We start from the raw sequence: 19,302 nt of genomic DNA, 5'->3' as shown, positions 1-19,302 counted from the left end.
GTGCCCATCATCACAGACGTGAGGGTCACAGGCAGGGAGACTGTGGGAGGGAGGTTGGCATATTGTATCCTCACCACGTTCATGATTGACAGCCCCCTAGAATACAGCTGTGTACCACCCTCAGCACAAGAAAGGAGAGAGGAGTGGAAGGGAAGATGGGAGAGGGAGAATGAGTCAGAATGGGGAAGAAGGACAGAGAAACAGTTCAAAGTCAGGAATTAGACATATCCAGGAGTCATATGGTCACTAAAGCTGAGCTATCTCTGAACTCATCCAAAACGGGTCACCCCAACTTCCCCTGCTCTATGTCTTGTGTGACCTTGCCTTTGGACACAGACTCAGCATCTCAGGTAAGGATGGCAGTATTGTCAAGTGACTCTTTTGCTCTGTGTCTGTGGCAGTGGAGTGACTGAGAGCAAAATACAGCACAGTTCAGAAGGTCAGGGCTACACGGTGTGCTCGGACAGAGCAAGCAGACTGTCTGATGCAGTCTTGACCCCCGGGGAGAGAAGTCCCCTGGGTATTACTTCCCCTTGGAGGCAGACCACCCGCCCATGGACAGAGCTCACCAAGCCAGCTGGGACTTCCAGGAGGAACTAGGTTCCACTGACCTGACCAGTGACCTGCAGCTGCCAGGGTTTGGTGTTTTTATACCTGGGTCACAAAAGGCTCAAATGACAACTGATTCATGTAAAACAGCCCATGCTGCTGCAGAGAAACTCTGTCTGAAAGAATCAAAAAACAAAGCAAACAAAACCCCAGAAAGCCCAGACTCTCTCAAGTGTCCCTTGTTTCTTTTGGGGCCACACTGGGCAGAACCTCTCCTTTATTGTTCTTTGCCAATGTTAATTCTGAAGCCGGTCCTTGAGAGAATTTCTAGAGTCACTGAGACCCTGGGTGGCCCCTGACTGGCGGCTAACTTGATGTGTGCTTGCTTTCAGTCCACACTACGCCGCCGAAGCAAGCCGGAGCGGAAGGAGCGCATCAGTGAGCAGACCTACCAGCTCTCACGATGGACCCCAATCATTAAAGACATCATGGAGGTCAGTCTGGGTTCAGGAGCAGGCTCCAGGGCTGCTCTTCAGCAGGTGGTCCAAGTTCCAGCCCCCTGTTCTTAGGTAGCAGTGACACGCTATGATTTTGTTCCTGTGAGGATGAGTCCCCAGTCCTCTGCAGCTCTGTGAATCTCTGAGGACTCATGGACACCCATGGGACTGATGGCAGCTGGGGCTACTCTTGCTGTGATGAAACACCATGACCAAAAGTAACTTGGAGAGGAGGGCATCACTGTTCACCATCAAAGGCATTCAGGGCAAGAGCTCACACAGGCACAGAGCCTGGAGCAGGAGCTGATGCAGAGGCCGTGGAGGGTGCTGCTTACTGGCTTGCCTCCCTGGCTTGCTCTGCCTGCTTCCTTATAGCACCCAGGACCTCCAGACTAGTGAGGTTCCACCTACAGTAATGTGGGCCCTCCTATACCGATCACTAATTGAGGATTGCTCTGTAGGCTTGCCTATAGCCTGATCTATAGGAGGCGGGGTTCCCTCCTTTCACGTCAAGCAAAACTAGCCAGGATGGGCAGTGGTGGCATTTGTCTTTAATCCCAGCACTTGGGATGTAGAGGCAGGAATATTTCTGATTTGGAGGCCAGCCTGGTCTACAGAGTGAGATCCAGGACAGCCAGGGCTACACAGAGAGACCCTGTCTCAAAAACGCCCCCCTCCCAAAAAAAAAAAAAAACCCAACTAGCCAGGAAAAACAGTCACATAGAGACCTCAGATCCATTTGCCCACTGCTCCAGTCTCGGGATTTAGCCCCATGCTTTGGAAGTACCTCTGTGATGGAGGATCCAGAGAGCCTGGCTCATGTCAGTGCCTCTTAGTTAGGATTTCCATTGCTGTGAAGAGACACCATGTCCAAGACAACTTTTATAAAGGACAACATTTAATTGAGACTGGCTTACAGTTTCTGAGGTTCAGTCCATTATCATCGTGGCAGGAAGTATGGCAGCATCCAGGCAGACGTGGTGCTGGAGAAGGAGCTGAGAGTTCTACATCTTGATCCGAAGGCAGCCAAGAAGAGACTGTCTAAGCCTGTCTACACAGTGACACACTTCCTCCAAAAGGAGGAAATAGGCCACTCCTATTTCAATAAGACCACACCACCTAACACTGCCATTTTGCACAAGACAAGCATGTTGGAACCACTACAGTCGCCCGCCATGTTCAGATGAGGAATATGTACAGGCTCTGCTAGGGGACGTGGTCCTTCAAGATCACACTCAGCCAGATGTAAAGGGTCTCTTCGGGAGACTGCAGGAGGCTGCAGCCTGCCCTCCTCCCTACACCAGCAGACAGACCTGGGCTCTGTGCCTCACGCGAGCCTCTGGGAATATTCTAGTCCTTAGCTCCACTTCCTGGTCCTGCTTCCCTTCCATCTCTCCGAGGTCCCACATTGTATGGCCCCTCACATGTCTGACCATGCAGCATCGCAGAGCCCATTGTGTTCTGGTCAGCAGCACTCTTTACATATAGCTCTGCTGTGCAGGTTGAGGCCATCTTTTGTTTTTGAGATTGGGTCTTGTGTCCAGGCTGGCCTTGAACTTATTGAAGGACGATCTTGAACTTTTGATCTTCATTCTCCCTAACTGCTGGATTCAAAGCATGTACCATTATGCCCAGTTACGTAGTCCAGGGATCAACTCAGGGCTTCATGCATGCTACACAGGGACCCCACCAACCAAGTCACATCTCCCAGGTCATCTTTTAACAGAATGATTGTCACTTTGTGCCCTGTGTGCCTGGCACAGAGCCTCACACTAACTAAGCTGCGGCCCATGATTTTGGCTTTGCAGCAGCTCTGAGGAGTCCCTCCTGTCCCTCAGCATCACTGCAGGAACCACCAGCTTCTTAAGGTTGGATGAGACAGTAGGCCCAACTTCTGCACTTGATAGGCAAACAAAACAGGAGTCCAGAGAACAGCGCCTTGCCTCATATTAGAGTTAGCGCAGGTATTGCTACCAAATTACATGCTAGAAGAATAGTGTTTATGTCGGGTGAGTCAGCGTCTTATTTTTAAAACCTGCAAAGCCAAAGGATAAGTGGCGGTGGAACACGCAGGAACCAATCGCCTGTCTCGGTTGTGGGACTGAGGAAGCAGCTCTCTGCTGCATTGCCCCCTCCTGCACTTTTCTGCCCCTCCCCCTGCTTCCCAAGGACACCTGCGTAGGCTTCTCACGCTGCTCCTAAGCGGCCTGTGGATTTCCAAGTGGCAGGACATAGCCGGAACCCATCCACTAGACAATTAGCCCCTTGACAAACTGCAGGGGGAGGCTCAGACCCAGTTGTCACCAGGCTGACATATTGGGAATTTAGTGGACAGAGGACATGTTTCCTCTTGGTGGGTTACACAGTGGAGAACATTGCAGAGATGAGGGAAATGAATGCCTTGTCTGTCTGACAGAGTGACCCACGGGCCCAGGCAGTCTGGAAGCCTGCGACAAAAGGAGTGCCGTAGTCTCCTGTCCATTGCTGGGTCCCCTGCAGTGGTAGCAGGCACAGGAGGAGGGTCTGCTACAGATGTGGCCACTGCCTGGCTTTTTGGTTTAGCTCCTGCCAGCCCTTTCAGGCACACAGGTCTGACATCTCTCTCTCTCCTCTCCAGGACACTATTGAAGACAAACTGGATACAAAGCACTACCCGTACATCTCTACCCGCTCTTCCGCGTCCTTCAGCACCACTGCTGTGAGGTAGGGTGATGTGAGGGAGGCAGGGGGCACTGTCTGGGAGGCTCCAAGGTGATCTGGCTTTGAGTGGCACGTGCCATCTGAACCCTCCCACGTCGTCCATTATGACAAGGGTACAGCAGGCCATGTGGCTCTCTCTTAAGCTTCCGGCCTTCAAGAACTCACACCCCTGTCCTTCACACACCCAGTCTGCCTCAGCCACTGATCCCTTGCTCATCCTGCAACAAGCCAGGCCTACTTGTACCTCAGAATTTGCCACACCACACACACACACACACACATACACACTCACACACTCACACATATACACTCACACACACACCACACACACACACTCACATACTCACACACATACACACTCACACACACTCACACACATACACTCACATACATACTAACTGCAGCCAGGTAAGCTGCACACCCCACCCCTTTCGTCTGTAGGTCTTCACTGAGTGTTCCTCTTCGGTCTTCTCTGTCTGTTGAGTCATGGAAGCCCAGTGCTCGTAGCAGTTCTCTGTGGTAGCCTGAGGTGGGTGGCCCATGGCCCTGCCAGCTAACAGGCATTCAGACTGTGGCTCCTGAGAACTGGAGGCTGGGCTGGGAGCCTGGAGACTGTCAGGCTGCAGAGAGGACAGTCACCATGCTTCCCAGGGTTGACTCCTTCTTTTGTTTGGTTGTTTTGAGAGTTCTTTATTTATTTGCTTTGTTGGGTTTTTTTTTTCTTTTTGTTTTTTCCAAGACAGGGTTTCTCATTGTAGCCCTGGCTGACCTCTGGAGACCAGGCTGGCCTTGAACTCAAAGAGATCTACCTGCCTCTGCTTCCCAGCTGCTGGGACTGAAAGTGGTCACCACCACCACTTGGCTTGTTACGTTGGTTTTTTTGAGACAGGATCTTTTTGTGTAGCTCTGGCTGTCCTGGAACTCACTTTGCTGACCAACCTGGCCTTGAACTCACAGAGATCCCACAGTGGTAGATGCCTCCCAAGGCTGGGATTAAAGCTGTGCTACAACATGACCCGAAATGCTCTAGAGTGCCACCTGCTGTCCCTCTTCGATGGCTTGTCTCTGGCTTTTCTTCTTTCTGTCTTCATCCTTGGCCTTTACCTGGGCATGGGCTAGAGGTTCGCAGTGGCTCCTGTGGCCTTGGCATCCCCTTGGATGACAGCCTTGGTGGAGAAGCCAGCCATTACCTACTGTGGAGTAAAGTACGGCCTCCAAGGGCTGCACTTGCTGGGCCAGCGGGCACGGAAGAGCCCAATAGTGCCCAGCTGCATCCGGGGCTGTCCTGAGGAAGCAGGGTGGAGCATGCTGGTGCCCAGAGGGGACTTACTTCCTCTCTTTCATGTTTTTCATTGTCTCGGCTTGTGTCTGAGTCCGGGTCCCTACTGAGGAAGTGTAGGGGGAGAGGGAGGCTGGTTATGAAGGCTCAGCTGCTCTTTACCTCCCTGGTTATGTCCGAGCAGTGCCCTGCGGCCCTGGTTCTGTCCCATGGCGGTCAGCATTTCCCATCCTGTTAGACTGTGACTTCTTAGTGAGCAAGTGCTGTGTGTCACTGGGGATATAGGACCAGAAAGCCTTCTTTACATGTGGTCAGTGTGCAAACGTGATGCTCAGTGATGCAGTCCCAGGCCAGCCCAGACATCTGCATGAGGACCATCGGGCACAGCTGCTGAGAGGAGCCTGAGTGTTGATGACAGTGAGTGGCAGCCACAGCTCAGCTTGGCCAGGACTGCCGAGCTGTGCGGTGCCGAGCTGTGCGGTGCTGAGCAGCTCCGCGCTTTTGCGAGCGAGGCTCTGGGTACCAAGTCACCTGTATCTGCTCTCTCCCCATCAGTGCCCGCTATGGACATTGGCACAAGAATAAGGCCCCCGGGGAGTACCGCAGCGGCCCCCGCCTCATTATTTTCATCCTCGGGGGTGTGAGCCTGAATGAGATGCGCTGTGCTTATGAAGTGACGCAGGCCAACGGCAAGTGGGAAGTGCTGATAGGTAAGCAAGGCGTGCATGCGTTCTGCAGGCCAGGCGCTGCGGCCTCCCTGCTCCTCACTGCATCCCACGCTGCCTGTCGCTTCCATCTTAGGGCCCTCCTCACCCCAGCAACTTGGCCCTGGATAGCAGAAGCTAGGGTTGTCTGCCACACTGTCTCTTGCTGAAGGACAGCGTTCTGGAATGGAAAGAGCCTGGTCGTAGAGTCTCCAGTCCATACACTGACACTTCCCAGTGCAGTCACTTCAGCCAGAGGGGATCTCTCCAAGCCATGCCACTGCCACGCCTGATGGCGGGGCTCTCCCTACTGTCCTCACCCTGTTGGAGGTAGACAGACATCGTGTCCATAGATGCCACTGAAGCCCAGCGGCCCGATGGGTCAGAAGGATTCCCTAGCTAGGCCCTGCCACCTTCTGGGCTGCCACACCCTCTCTTATAGTTCCTGTTGACTTTCAAAAGAGCACAAGCAGCTGGTGGAAGATGGTCTGAGCAGCAGACGGCACTTCCTGCTTCCTGTCTCCAGGATCATCTGCAGTGTCTAGGGCTGACAGACAATCTAGAGAGTGAAATCTGGGTTCTTCCAGATGTCTCCATTTTGTCCCCAAATAGTTTTATGTGCCACAGATTGTCAGGAGCTGTCATGGAGATTGCCCTGTGTAGGCTCACCCTCTGTGGGCACACATGCTGGATAAAGTGTGGTAGAAGTGTGCTGGGCACTGTGGCAAATGATCCCCTGGGAGTCATTGTGTCCCATGGGCCATGTTCATGGGTACTGCTACAGAAGCAGCCCTCAGCTGCCCAGCCAGAACAGCTTCCCTCAGCGCACAGGCGCCTGCCCATACTCCCAGGTGAGGTCATCTCAGCGAGTGTCACTTCTGTCTGTCCAACCTGATGACTCAGTCCCGCACCCCCCATGCGTCCAAGCAAGCAGGCTCCATGGAGCAGTGAGGTAGCTGCTTCTGGGTTTGCCGAGGCAGGACGAGGGCTCATCATCGCCTCTGCACAGCCACATGGGGAGACTGCACCTCCCCAGCTCCCGCAGGCACCCATGATTAGTCTCCCTGCTTGTTTTTCTGTCTGACGTAGGCCCCATGAGCATTCCTGCTCACTGTCTGCATATGTGTTGCATGCATGCCTTAGAGGACTCTGAGCTCAAACACAGCTTCCCTGGATAGCAGCCATCATGGCCAAGCTTCCTTTTCCCCTTTGGACCTTCCTTAAGGTTCCTTGTGCAGGGGGAGGGTGGAGACCCAGGGACAGAGAGCTGCCCATGTGGGTTCATGGAGGGGCTCCCTAGAAACAGCCATCACCTGCTGTGTGGTCTCACGTGCTTTGTGCATGCCAGCCCCTCGCTGCCTGCATACATGCGTGCATGTGCCTGTGCCTGCGTCGCCTCTCCGCCTCTCCCGCTGCGGGCACTGGGGCCTCCCCTGGCGTGTCAGGGCGCCCCGTTCAGCGGCCTCTATTCTCCCACAGGTTCTACTCACATTCTCACTCCCACCAAATTCCTCATGGACCTGAGACACCCCGACTTCAGGGAGTCCTCTAGGGTATCTTTTGAGGATCAGGCTCCAACAATGGAGTGAGCCAAAGAGACAAAGTAAAAGCAGCTTATTCCAGAAAGAAACTCTTCCGCTCCGAAGGGCTTTCTTTGATGATCCTGTCACTCTCTTTCTTTCTTTTTCTCTTTTTACTTTATCATTTCTTTGATTTCCTTTTTCCAAGAAAATGCTTGCAGTTCTTAACGCCGATTGAAAATGTGTCCAGTGCCGCCTTCACATCCTGGGCTCCATCCGCCAACTCACTCACGCCCTGGGTGAACGCTGCGCTGCGCAGTCACTGGGGTTAAACCAAGTGACCGTAGCTGTGTGCCTCCTCCTCAAAGAGGAGACTCGGTTAGGGCTGTCTGAGGCAGGGGCCAAGCCTGCTGCCCAGGATGCAAGGCAGGCTCCTACAGGGTGTGTAAGCTGAGAGGGAGGCCAGCAGACATTCAGGATGGCCACACGTAAAAGGCCAACACTTGGGAGATGCCCACAGCACCCGAGGATGAGAGGAGTAGCCAGGGGACAGACAGGGACAGAGGAGGCTCCAAGCCAGTGGCAGGCAGAGGGCTGCACACCTTTGCTCAGGACAGTGGCAGGCAGAGGGGTGACCACTGGCCACCAGCTGCTATAGGTTCTGTGACAATACTGCTCCCACACCCAGGCTGCAGAACTGCACTCTCTTGTTCTGCTTTACCTCAGGCCGGTGGGGCAGGCTGCCATCCCAGCTCCTCAGCCCGTAGAGGAGGGTCCAAGGCCCGCCTGGCTACAGAGTGAGTTCAAGACTGGCCTGGGCAATTTAACAAGACTGTCTCAAAATAAAAAGTAAAAACAGGCTGGGGCGATAGCCCAGTGTTTGAGGGCACACAGGGCGCCTGGAGAGGGGGACTGTTCCCAGCCCTGCTCAGCCACAGACAGCCTCCTCTCAGGCTGGCTCCAGAGTATCTGATGCTTTGGCCCCTGTGGGCACCCTCGTGTGAGTGCACACTCATGCTCTTATGCATAATTACAGTTAGAGCTTTTGTAAAAGGTGAAAAGAGGGTTTGAATGTGCCTTAGTGGGCAACAGGATGCCTGGCACGGTGGCACTTGCAGGGAGGAAGAAGGGAAGACATTCTCTCTCTCTCTCTCTCTCTCTCTCTCTCTCTCTCTCTCTCTCTCTCTCTCTCTCTCTCTCTCTCATCTAATAAGCTCTAGCCCTCAGGGGAAATCTGTTCTTGACCCCCCAAGCTTGTTGCTCTGGGGTATCTTCTCTGTCTGGTGACTTACCTGACCCTCCTCCCTTTCCATCCTTTAAGCATGTTGGGGTCTCCATGTTAGTAATTCCTCAGTATTTTTACCTGTTTTGTTGTGGGCTCTAAAAACGTCCTTTCAACATAAGTTGACGTGTGACCCAGTGAGCTAGTAAGCTAGAACGCCCTGTAAGCCACAGTGAGAGAGCCCTGGCCACTGCACCAAGGCTCCCTGGAGTCAGTCTGCATTTAGCAGATGAGATGCAGGCCTGCAGCCACGCGTCCATACCTCTAGCCTCCCGGTGCATCTCAGGGCAGGGCTCTTCCGAAGCTTGACCAGATACCACCAGAAGCTGGCTTGCTTAGTATGGATTCCATGCTGCAAGAAGAAGTAGTAGGCCATCCATTTACCCAGGCCCCAGCAGAGAGGTCTCACCTCCAGAAGCTGTCTTGGCCATGGCCTAAACGTCAGCCCCATCCTCCCTGTGCTCCTCCTCCTCTGAGGAGCACGGTCAGTAGGTAGCAAAGCATAGAGGTGAGCTCCTGTCCACTGAGGCCTGAGGAGACAGAGGAACTCAGGACTCAAGTTCAAAGCCAGCCTAGTGTATATAGTGTGTCTAAAAACTAAATAAACAAGCACGGCATGGTGACACACGACTTTAATCTGCCTCTTAGCAGGCAGCAGCAGGCAAATCTGTGCACGCTTGAGGCCAGCCTGGTCTACATAAGAGTTTGAGGACAGCCAGACCCTGTCTCAAAAACAAATAAATGAATTTAAAGTATATATGTCTAGAGGAAAGCAGGGAGAGGAGGCAGTGGCAAACCACAGAGCAATGGCAAAGCTCACCTCCTGGTGCAGCTGAGTAGTGCCAGTCGTGAAGGGGGCGATGGCCACGAAGCCATCAGAACAAATGACAGGGGTTGAATGGTAACCGGTTGGGACTTTCCAGGTGACCAAAGACAGAGTAGTGCAAGACTCTTAGGAAGTCATTTTGTAACTTACCATTAAGATGAGGCCCAGACACAAGGGAGAGTGGTCCCAGCAAGTATGTGTCCTGGGAGACAGTGCCTTTTCAGTGTCTTCCTAGCTCCTCTCTCCAGTCACAGGGCAGCTGTGGGTCAGGGGAAACTTGACCATTGAAGAACCCCAATTCTCTCAAGCCCCATGTATCTATCATCCCTCCGATGGCCCTGAGTGAGGTCTAATTACAAGTTCACATCCTCACCTCATGGTGCAGCTCAGTACCAGTGTGTGTGTCGGGGGGGGGGGGGGGGGAATGATGGCCTCAAAGCCATCAGAACAAATGAGAGAGGGGTTGAAGAAATGGCTTGATGGTTAGGAGCACGGGCTGCTCTTCCAGAGGATCTGGTTTGATTCCCAATGCCCTCACAGGATCCTGTCACAGATGATCCAGTGCCCTCTTCTGGCCTCACTGAACACCAGGGCCAGAAGTTGTGCACTGATACACTGAAAAGTAAAACACTCACATATATAAAATGAAAGTTGTTTTTAAAAAGAAAAACAAATGAAAGAACTCACAGGCTAGACTAGACCTATTCAGTGCACATCCTTAGACTTATTCAGTGCACAAACTTATGAGGCTCGATTAGACCTGTTTAGTGCACATGCTTATGAGGGGGTTTTGTTTTGTTTTGTAAGACAGAATTTCTCTGTGTATCTGTCCTGGATCTAGCTCTGTAGACCAGACTAGCCTCGAACTCAAAAAGATGACGGTACTCAGTTCCTTGTACAGTACTGGGACAGTTCAGGTTGTTGGATGTCAGAACCTGGCTCAGGGTGACCTGGATCAAGGGAAGTCCAGGAACTAACCTGCTACTAAGCCAGATTTCACTGGCTCTCCAAAATTCAGTTTTCTATACTTGTTTTTCAGTAAAGACTAGGAAGGCCAATGGTTAGGAATAAAATAGTATCAGAAAATTCTGGATCACAGGTTCCCTGACCTCTCTCTGATCTCCCCGACTTTCTGAATATAGTATGAGAAGTGAGGCGGTCCTTTGAAACAAGTCTCAGATCTAAGGAGCCCCTTTGAATTTGCCTTCAAGATGGAAACTTCCAGTTTCCTGGATCAGTTTGCAGCATGGGGAGCAGGGCCTTCTCACACCAGTATGTTCCTTGTTGACTTTAGGAAGCCCCAGGCCCCTCCTCATTGGATCCACGGATCCCTCCACGGAACGGGGGGAGGTCTGGACAGCCCTCCCCTGGCACTGGCTCTTGCTGATGCTGGCCTGCCCTAGGGCTCCTAGGAAACTAGCTAGCTCACTGAAGTGAGTGTGCTTGAGCAGAAGGGGCAGTATAAAATACCCGACTGCATATCCACTGCAGATTATGTGGTGCACCTCTGCAGATTACTGAAGCAACCTTAAAGCCCAGGGCCAGTGCAGGGGACACTCGGGATGGCATGACTGTTAACCCCGGGCATAGCCAGGGATGGACTTCTGGACCAGAGCAGCGAAGGAGACAAGACCTGTAGGATCCTCTCAGATTGTTGCTCTTCTGCTGGTCCAGACTGACCAGGAAGCTTCTAGGTCACTAAACAAAATGGTGGTCAGAGGCCCAGGGAGCCTGTTCCTGCCCTTGGAACGGAAGCCTAGAATGGGGTCTCTGTTCCCCTCTCCCAGAGGCCTACTGCTTGCAGGTCCCCAGGGAGGCACATTTTCAAGAACGGACCTTTCCTTTAGTTCTCCTGTCCCTCCAGGACCCTGCTTTGCACCACTGCCGCGTGCATGCACGCCTCATGCTCGCCACTGTCACCTCCATTCTGTTTATTACGCCCATGCCCAGACCACTTGGTCCATGCATCATTTTAGTGCACCTACATCTCTATGGAAAAGGCTTTCATTTAAATTTTTTATTTGTATTTTTTTTACCTTTGCTCTAGAAGTATATCTGATTCCATTAGCTTAAACTTTTGCAAGCATTTCTAATCTCTTACAATACAAGTCTCTTACGATACAGTCTCCACAAGGTAAGGCCTCAGGTCCCCGCCCTTTCCCTCACACCTGAGGTCCCCCTGTGCCAGCACCAATGTGTCTGCTCCCAGAGGTTAGTGGGTCCCCATGCCCTGCTAGGTGCCATTCTCTCCATGCAGAGACAGAAGAGCCTCGGCCCTTCCCAGCCACTGGCTCTTACCATGTTTGAAATTTCTCTACCTGGCTTCACCTTGACTTCGGAGATACCGAAGCAGTCACCAGTCACCTGACAGATGGCACTGGGCTCTGAGAAGTGGTTCTTGGGCCAGCCTGGGGACCCTGCCTGAGCCTAAATGCTTCCTTAGCCTAGCTGACGGGCCCAAGGGTTCCATCCCCAAATCCCTCCCAGCCTCCACTGGGCCCAGAGCAGGGTTGGGGGATGGAGAATCGGGACGGAAGCCTCAGACTGCAGTGGGTAACTAAGCTCACTGTCTTCTCTGCCTTCGCAGGATCCACACACATTCTCACCCCACAGAAACTGCTGGACACGCTGAAGAAGCTGAATAAAACAGACGAAGAAATAAGCAGTTAAAAAATAAGCTGCCCCTCCAAAACCCTGGCTCCCTTCCCACAATGCTCTGCAGCTCCCCAGTGCGACACCTCGGTTACTCTGCTGCCTCCCCAGCCCTGCACGCCTTGGCCACCCTGTTGCCGCGCTGAGTTCTTCTCCTGTGCGATGACACCCTATTTTGTCCTCTGAAAAACAAGAGAGTAATGTGTTGTTTTTTAAAAATGAGTATCTTCTGTACGTATCCCACAGTAAGTTCACACGCAAGCTCCACACTGCAGAAGCGTCAGAACTCTGGACCGAGTGGACTCTCCCTTATTTATGACCCCGTGACCTGTATATAGCCCTGTCCCATGTGTGCACATTGCTTGAATATGGAAAGGTAGACGTGTGGGTGTTTCCCAAAGCTTGTTTGGACTCATTTCTGTTTTTAGTGGGAATCATAAGGTGTCTGTCCCCAGGATAGAACATGCTGAGGAAGTGGTTTTTCTCTCTAGCCCTGCTCACTCCCTTTCTTATGCACAGAAGCTGAGAATCGGTGAGCAGACACCTCTGGAGGCCAGCGGAATGAGCCTCCTCTTTGCAGCTGTGGGTGGAGACTCAGGGTGTTCACAGGAAGCCAGTCTGAGTGCCAGCCAGTGTCGACTTCCGAGCCTGACACTGCTTCCCCTGACCTGTGTCCACACAGTTGTAGCAAGTTAAGTCCTCCAGGCTAAATCAGCATGCCTCGTGCCCTCGGGGCCTTAAGAGTCAGGTATGACCAGCCCCCTTCCTTCCAAGCTTCACTTGAGCACAGCCTGGATAGAGGTCAAGGGTCAGGAGTGAACTGGAAGGTGTGAGCTTGGCACTCTGGTCAGAGGGTGCTTTGCTATAGAAGCTAGGCCTGAGGAATGGGGGCCCTGCTGCTCAGGCAGAGTGTCCTGTTTAAGATACTTAACTTTGTGTAGTGTACAGTCATGTGTCATTGTGGTTGTCTGAAAAGGATCACTTTACCCTTTGTATCCGTCTTCACTGTATAAGACCTAGCTAGCTCTAAAGCAGACATTCCAGAGCAGCTGCTGAAGGACGGTCCCCAGCCTCAGGACGCAGCAGCACTCGAGCATGCCGCTCACCCTGCTGCTGTAGTTGTGAAACAAAGACAGTGGAAGTCACAAAAATGTCCCTGCCCAGCCCCCGCCCCCCTTCCCTCCCGCAGACTCGTGTTACTGTGTCTCGTACCGTCTTCGCAAACGTGGTGTACGCCTGCCGCAGGTGTCCTGTGCCCCCCTCCCTCCCTGGCTCTAGAGTCTCTCTCCTCTCCTTGGTTCTCAGGCCTCTGCCCTGCCCCTCTCCAGTGACCCCTTTCCCTTAGGACTGAACCATAGTAGCACTGGTTGATTTCTTCTGTAGCGCTTCTCCCATCCCTTCCCTCTGGTCAAGCCACGCTCATGCTTCAGGACCTTGTTTGTTGAACATGTGGGGTTTCCTTATGTTATTTATATGATTAATTTCTCAAATGGATATTTAAAAAAAAAGCTAGTCTGTCTTGAAACTTGTTAACTTGAAACTCTTGAATCTCAGTGTTTAAAGTATGGAAGCACAACGGTGTACCGCTCTGTACCGTCCTGTACTGCAGCATTTGAGTCTAATAAAGACGTCAGCTCTCACTCACGGTGCCCGGGCCCACTGCAGAAATCGTTTTACTTTGGGGACTGTAACAAAGGCCAGCCACCCCACAGCTGCGGTGTGGAGTCTTCTGGATCCTGGGGATTGTGGCTCGCATTGCACTTGTACCTATCTCCTACATGCGGATGAAGCTTGGGTCTAGCCTCAGGCAGCACAATATGCTGCCTCAGTGGGCATCCACCTTTAGTCCCAGTACTTGGGAAACAGAGGCAGGGGGATCTCGTTTGAGTTCAGCCAGTCAGGTCTACATAATTAGTTTCAGGCCTAGCCAAGGCAGCATAGTGAAACACTGTTTCAATAAAGAAGGACCCGCCTTGACACAAGGAGCTGCTTTTCAACCTTCTAGAGAACCCTACTGCAGTGCTGTCTCAGCTCGGAAGCTGGTGGTGTCCCGTGAACTAGGGAGGCCTGTTCTGGGGCTGGTCCAGAGAAACCAGATTCCCAGAGCAGTGGGGTCATTGAAAATTCCCCTGCTGAAGTCTGGATGTGGCTTGACCCCAGACATTCACGTGCTGGGTAGGAGCTTGGCTGTCTGGGTGTCAGTCCTGGAAAGATTGCAGAAAATGGCAGGGTTTTTGATGGTACTGTGGTTCTAACTGGATGCTGTTCTGTGGTCAAGCCTGGCCTCTTCCTGCCTCAGTTTCTCTCTCACATGTTCCAGTCATCAGCGGTGAAGTGACCCTAGGCCTCCGTAAGCCAGGCCTGGGGTGCAGGGTTGTAACCCTGCCGTTTAAGAAGCAGGGATGGGATTTTTAGTTCTAGGGCTGCCTAGGCTACACAGCAAGGCCAGGGTCAGCCTTAGTGAGACTCTGTTTCTTTTTGTTTTGTTTTGTTTTTTCAAGACAGGGTTTCTCTGTATAGCTCTGGCTGTCCTGGAACTCACTCTGTATACCAGACTGGCCTTGAAATCAGAAATCCTCCTGCCTCTGCCTCCCAAGTTCTGGGATTAAAGGAGTGCGCCACCACCACCCGGCTGAGACTCTGTTTCAAGACTAAAGAATAAGTAAGAACTTGAAAAGTTGGGATATGAAGCCATGTAGAACGCTTACCTGACATGTATGAGGTCTCAGGATTTATCCCAGCACCACAAAACACATCAAAATTCTCCTGGCAGTGATGGTGCACACCTTTAGTCCCCTCATGAGAGTGGCAGAGAGGCAGGTGGATCTCTTGTGTTTGAGGACAGCCTGGTGTACAGATGGAGTTACTGGACAGCCAGAGAAACCCTGTCTTGAACAAAAACAAACAAACAAACAAACAAACAAAAACTAATTAGTGCTAGAAAGATGGCTCAGAAGTTAAGAGCGGTTCAGAGGACTGGAGTTTGATGGCCACAGGATGAGTCACAACCTCCAATTCCAAGGATCTGTCTCCCTCTTCTGGTGGCTATAGGGATTGCATACAGATACACAGGCAAAACATCCATATACACACAACAGTTTTTTTATTTTTTTATTTTTAAGTCAACTAACTAAACCTCTGTATACATTATCCAGTCTCCGGTCTCTTGTCACAGTAACAGAAAATGACACTTTCACTGTAGGAAGGAATGTATCAACTCAAGGTTACTTTGTAGAACTTGCACCTCCCCAAATTTTTGCCCAGGGTATGAGTGTGTTGAGAGCAGACTAAATAACCTCTACCCACCTTTCTACGATCAACAAACCAAAGTTTGATTCCACCAAAGGAATCAAACCAATGAGTTTATTGGGCCCAGAGCCTGAGTGAGGGCTTACAAACAGGAGCCCGGGGAAGCCCAAAGCAGTGTCACTGGAGATTTGATGGCTACAGAGATGGCGCTCCTTCCCCAGACTATATATGCCAGCCCCCTGCCCAGAGCCCTGAAGTCACATGCAGTTAGGGCAAAACTGCATACAGCTGGTTGGGAGGGGCAGCTGGATGCACAGGTGGCTCCAGGGACCGTCCTCGTCCCCTCCCAGAAGGGAAGGTCAACAGTGAACAAGCTCGGCGAGATGATCTTTGCAATCCCAGCAAGACACATGAAGACGGATGCAAACTTGGCTTGTAGAACATACCACCCAGCTCCTCCAAGATCTGCTTTCTAAGCAGACTATGGTGAAGACAGCCATGTAGCAGTCATGCCAGGCCTCTCATAGACGTGTTAGGTGGGTCCCCTGCCACTTTACAGATGAGGAAGCTGAGGCTGGGGGGATGCTGGGTTTCATCAAGATCACCCCTGGAAGACTTCAGATAACTGGGTGTCAGGTCACCAGAATACCTGGGATCCAACACAGGGATCCCATTTAAAAAATTCTATTTAAAAAAATATTTGTTTGTTTGTTTGTTTGATGTATATGAGTATACTATAGCTGTCCTCAGACTCACTAGAAGAGAGCATCAGATCCCATTGTATGGGATGCAAGATGGTTGTGAGCCTCCATGTACTTGCTGGGAATCCATCTCATGACCTCTGAAAGAGCAGCTGTGCTCTTAACCTCTGAGCCACCTCTCCAGCCGGGGGCCTTGAATTCTAAACGGAGAAACGAAGCGACATTAAATACCACTTACTCCCCCTCCCCAGAGCCCCCTGTCCCTCGCACTGTGGGAACGGGCCTGTCCCCTGTCCCTCGCACTGTGGGAACGGGCCTGTCCCCTGTCCCTCCACTGTGGGAACGGGCCTGTCCCCTGTCCCTCCACTGTGGGAACGGGCCTGTCCCCTGTCCCTCCACTGTGGGAACGGGCCTGTCCCCTGTCCCTCCACTGTGGGAACGGGCCTCTAACCGCTTTCTGCTGCTTTTTAGGTGTTTGTTCACTTGCCCCTGTTCTGTTTTATTATCGCTGTATTTGTGTGTGCATGGTGTGCAAGCTGAGGTCCGAGAACAACTCTTCCCCTTCCGCTGGTCTGGGTGCTACAAGCAGTTTTACCCAATGAGCCATATTCTGGCCCATGTTTTCTGATTTTGAGACAGACTCGGTGAGTTGCTCAGACTGCCCTTGAGCCTGTGATGTGCCCCCACCCCCACCCCACCCCGAAGAAGCCGAGATTACAGGTGTGCATAGCCATGCTGGGCTGCCCTTTCTCTTCTTTTCTGGCATCTCTTGGCCCAGGCTGTCTTCATTCCTCTCCACCCTGATCTCACCAAAAAGCAAAGTATCATACCGTCCTTCGGAAGCCCTAGCTCCCAGAGTCCCGGAGCTCAGAGGGAGCCTGGGGCCGCTCCTCCAAAAGCTGTAGCACAGCTTCAGTGTGGAAAACACTGTGGCAGGCCAAAGCACGTCAAAGCAGAAACTGCTAGCCCGGCCACCCTGGGTCCCAGACCATAAGCTGTGGCTGTTCTGTCCTTCCAGGGGTTAAAACAGGCACTGACTCCCACGGAGTCCGAATTCCTATGAAGACCTGAGTGGAATTCCCTCTAGGACTTTGCACATGACAGATGCTCCCTACAGCCTCAAAGTTGAGGCCCACTCATAGCAAACCCACTAAATGCTCAGTCATCACCAAGTATAATGATGGTCTCCAAGAAAGCCAGGGGACCACAGAGCGGACACACAGTGTGCCTGGCAAGATGGCTCAGGGCCGAAAGGCTAGAGACCAGAGGGGCTACAGCACCTGCCAGCCAATGGATGCCTACTGTCTCCCAGCCCTGACTCCAGGGGACAAGAGTTCAGAAAGAGCTTCATCTCCCTGGGGTAGCACTGGACAGATGGGTCCCGGCCACTAAGCTTTAAAGGCCCCTCAAGACCCCAGCATGGGAGCCTCCAGTACAAAATGTCGTGTGGCTATGCCACTAACAAATCCGCAGGTTGCTCTAGGGGCAGGCACTTCCTAGTCTGGGGGCTCAGCGATTGTTTCTGATTGATTGTTTCTGATTATCCCAAAGTCCCAAAGTGACAGGCTGGGCTCCTTGATGGTTGTAATTTATTTCCATTTGAGGGAAGGAAAGGTCTTCCTGGAACCCAAACTTTTACTCAAGAGTCTGGTACCCTGCTCTGAAAGGCTAGGCCTAGGCCAGGAAGAGGACAGGAGCCCTTTAAAACCCAGCCTCACCGTTGCTATGTATGGAAACAACTTCCTTAGCAACTACCTGGCTTCTTAAAGGGGACTTGAAACAGTGGTTGCCATCAGCCATGGCGCCAAAAAAGAAGCCAAACAAAGGAGGCAAGGAGACGCAGGGCAAGAAGAAGATGGGGGGCCGGAAGGATACCAGTGGGACCAAGACTCCAGAGCTGGCCATGGTGGAAGAGCTGAAGGAATTCTACCACAAACAGATCCAAGACCTGGAGGACAGGCTGGCCCGGTGGGTGGTCAGCTGGGAAGCCAGGGCTGCCAGGCAGAGGCACACAGGTTCAGTAAGGGCCTCAGACCGGGGCTCTGACCAGGCCCTACCCTTCCCTGCCTCACTTTCCTCAAGTAACCAGGTAACCCTGCACGTGGTTAGAGGGTAAATGAATCCCAGTGTGGGAAGCACACTGCTGAGTTAGCTCAATCCCAAGGAACCCCACTCACACCCTGGCCCGCCCCAACGGGTCCCGATTGTAAACATTATGAGAATGTAGTTTAATTGGTGGAATAAATTGAAAATGGTTTCCCCCCTGGTGACCCAGGAGGACTCCTTGTTCCCCCTTTCCTTATGCCAAGACCCCAGTCTTGTTTAAACAGGCTGGGTCTGTTTCCCTAAGTATTTGTTTGGTTTTAGAGACAGGATATTACTCTTTAGCCCAGGCTAGCCTCAAACTCATGTTGATTCGGCCTCCCAAGTGCTGAGATTCTGAGTGTGAACCACTACAGGTCCCTAAGTGGGAACTAAGGGAGGGGATTTTCCTGCCCGTGTCCCTCCCTCATAGGGCTGGCTTCCTTTGTGACAGATAGTGAGGAAGGGTCCCTCTTAGCATTTAGAGCTACTATCTGCTCATTATTTTTCTTACTTTAAAACTAGTTTTAGGGCTGGTGAGATGGCTCTGCGGCACTTCACCCTCATCACCAGGACTCCCATGTAGAGGCCCAGACCCAGCTCCTGCAGGTTGTCCTCTGACCTCCACTGTGCACACAGCCCACATGCATGCATGCACACACATAACCAATAAATCAGATACAACAAAAGTGTTTGTAAGGATATAGTTTCTAACCTGGGTGTGGCGGCATGCGCCTCTACAGTCTCGGAAGGTATGCTCTAAGTTCCAGAAGGAGCTTAGCCTGGACTATAGGCTAAGACCCTGTCTCAAAAGAACAAGCAAGGCAAAGCTAACTTGCTGACAGGAAACCCCTGCCCCAGGCCCAAAGTGTAACACTTAAAAAGGTTAAGTAAGTGGCTGGGGAGATGGCCCAGTGACTGAGCCACCTGCCACTCAAACGTGAGGACTAGAATTTGGATCTCCAACACTCATACAAATGGGTAGATGTGGTGCCACCTGTGGCCCCGATGCACGGGATGTGGAAATAAAAGGCCCCCTGAGGCATTCACTGCTTGTCAACCTGTGGGCCTTGACCGCCAAGATCATCAGAAGTAGATATTTACAGTTAATAGCAGCAGCGGAATTGCAGTTATCAAGTAGCAATGAGAGTAATTTTATGGCTGTGGTTCACCATGACATGAGAAACTGTATGGATTAAAGAATACAGTGTCAGGAAGGTTAAGAACCACTGCTCTAGAGCAGGCTAGCTAGCTAGACTGG

General features: G+C 52.1%; 2 protein-coding genes across 3 annotated transcripts in view; both read left to right on the top strand.

Moving 5' to 3' along the window:
• Stxbp1 (syntaxin binding protein 1) overlaps positions 1–13,649 on the top strand; it is a 58,373-nt gene extending 44,724 nt beyond the window's left edge. The window contains exons 16-20 of one of the 2 annotated variants that reach the window (XM_052182214.1): positions 942–1,043; positions 3,664–3,749; positions 5,581–5,735; positions 7,209–7,332; positions 11,945–13,649. In XM_052182214.1, coding sequence (XP_052038174.1) covers positions 942–1,043; positions 3,664–3,749; positions 5,581–5,735; positions 7,209–7,318 — 453 coding nt within the window. In that variant the 3' untranslated portion in view covers positions 7,319–7,332; positions 11,945–13,649. The remainder of the gene's footprint in view (positions 1–941; positions 1,044–3,663; positions 3,750–5,580; positions 5,736–7,208; positions 7,333–11,944) is intronic. The other variant, XM_052182216.1, reaches the window with a different exon arrangement.
• Positions 13,650–17,757: 4,108 nt separating this feature from the next.
• Positions 17,758–19,302, top strand: part of Cfap157 (cilia and flagella associated protein 157) — a 7,847-nt gene continuing 6,302 nt past the window's right edge. The window contains exon 1 of the mRNA XM_052182213.1: positions 17,758–17,927. Coding sequence (XP_052038173.1) covers positions 17,758–17,927 — 170 coding nt within the window. The remainder of the gene's footprint in view (positions 17,928–19,302) is intronic.

Source organism: Apodemus sylvaticus, chromosome 5 (genome assembly GCF_947179515.1).
Source record: "Apodemus sylvaticus chromosome 5, mApoSyl1.1, whole genome shotgun sequence".
Classification (NCBI taxonomy): domain Eukaryota; kingdom Metazoa; phylum Chordata; class Mammalia; order Rodentia; family Muridae; genus Apodemus; species Apodemus sylvaticus.
The sequence above is the reverse complement of the archived record's forward strand: the minus strand, read 5'-3'. Positions and strand labels throughout refer to the sequence as shown.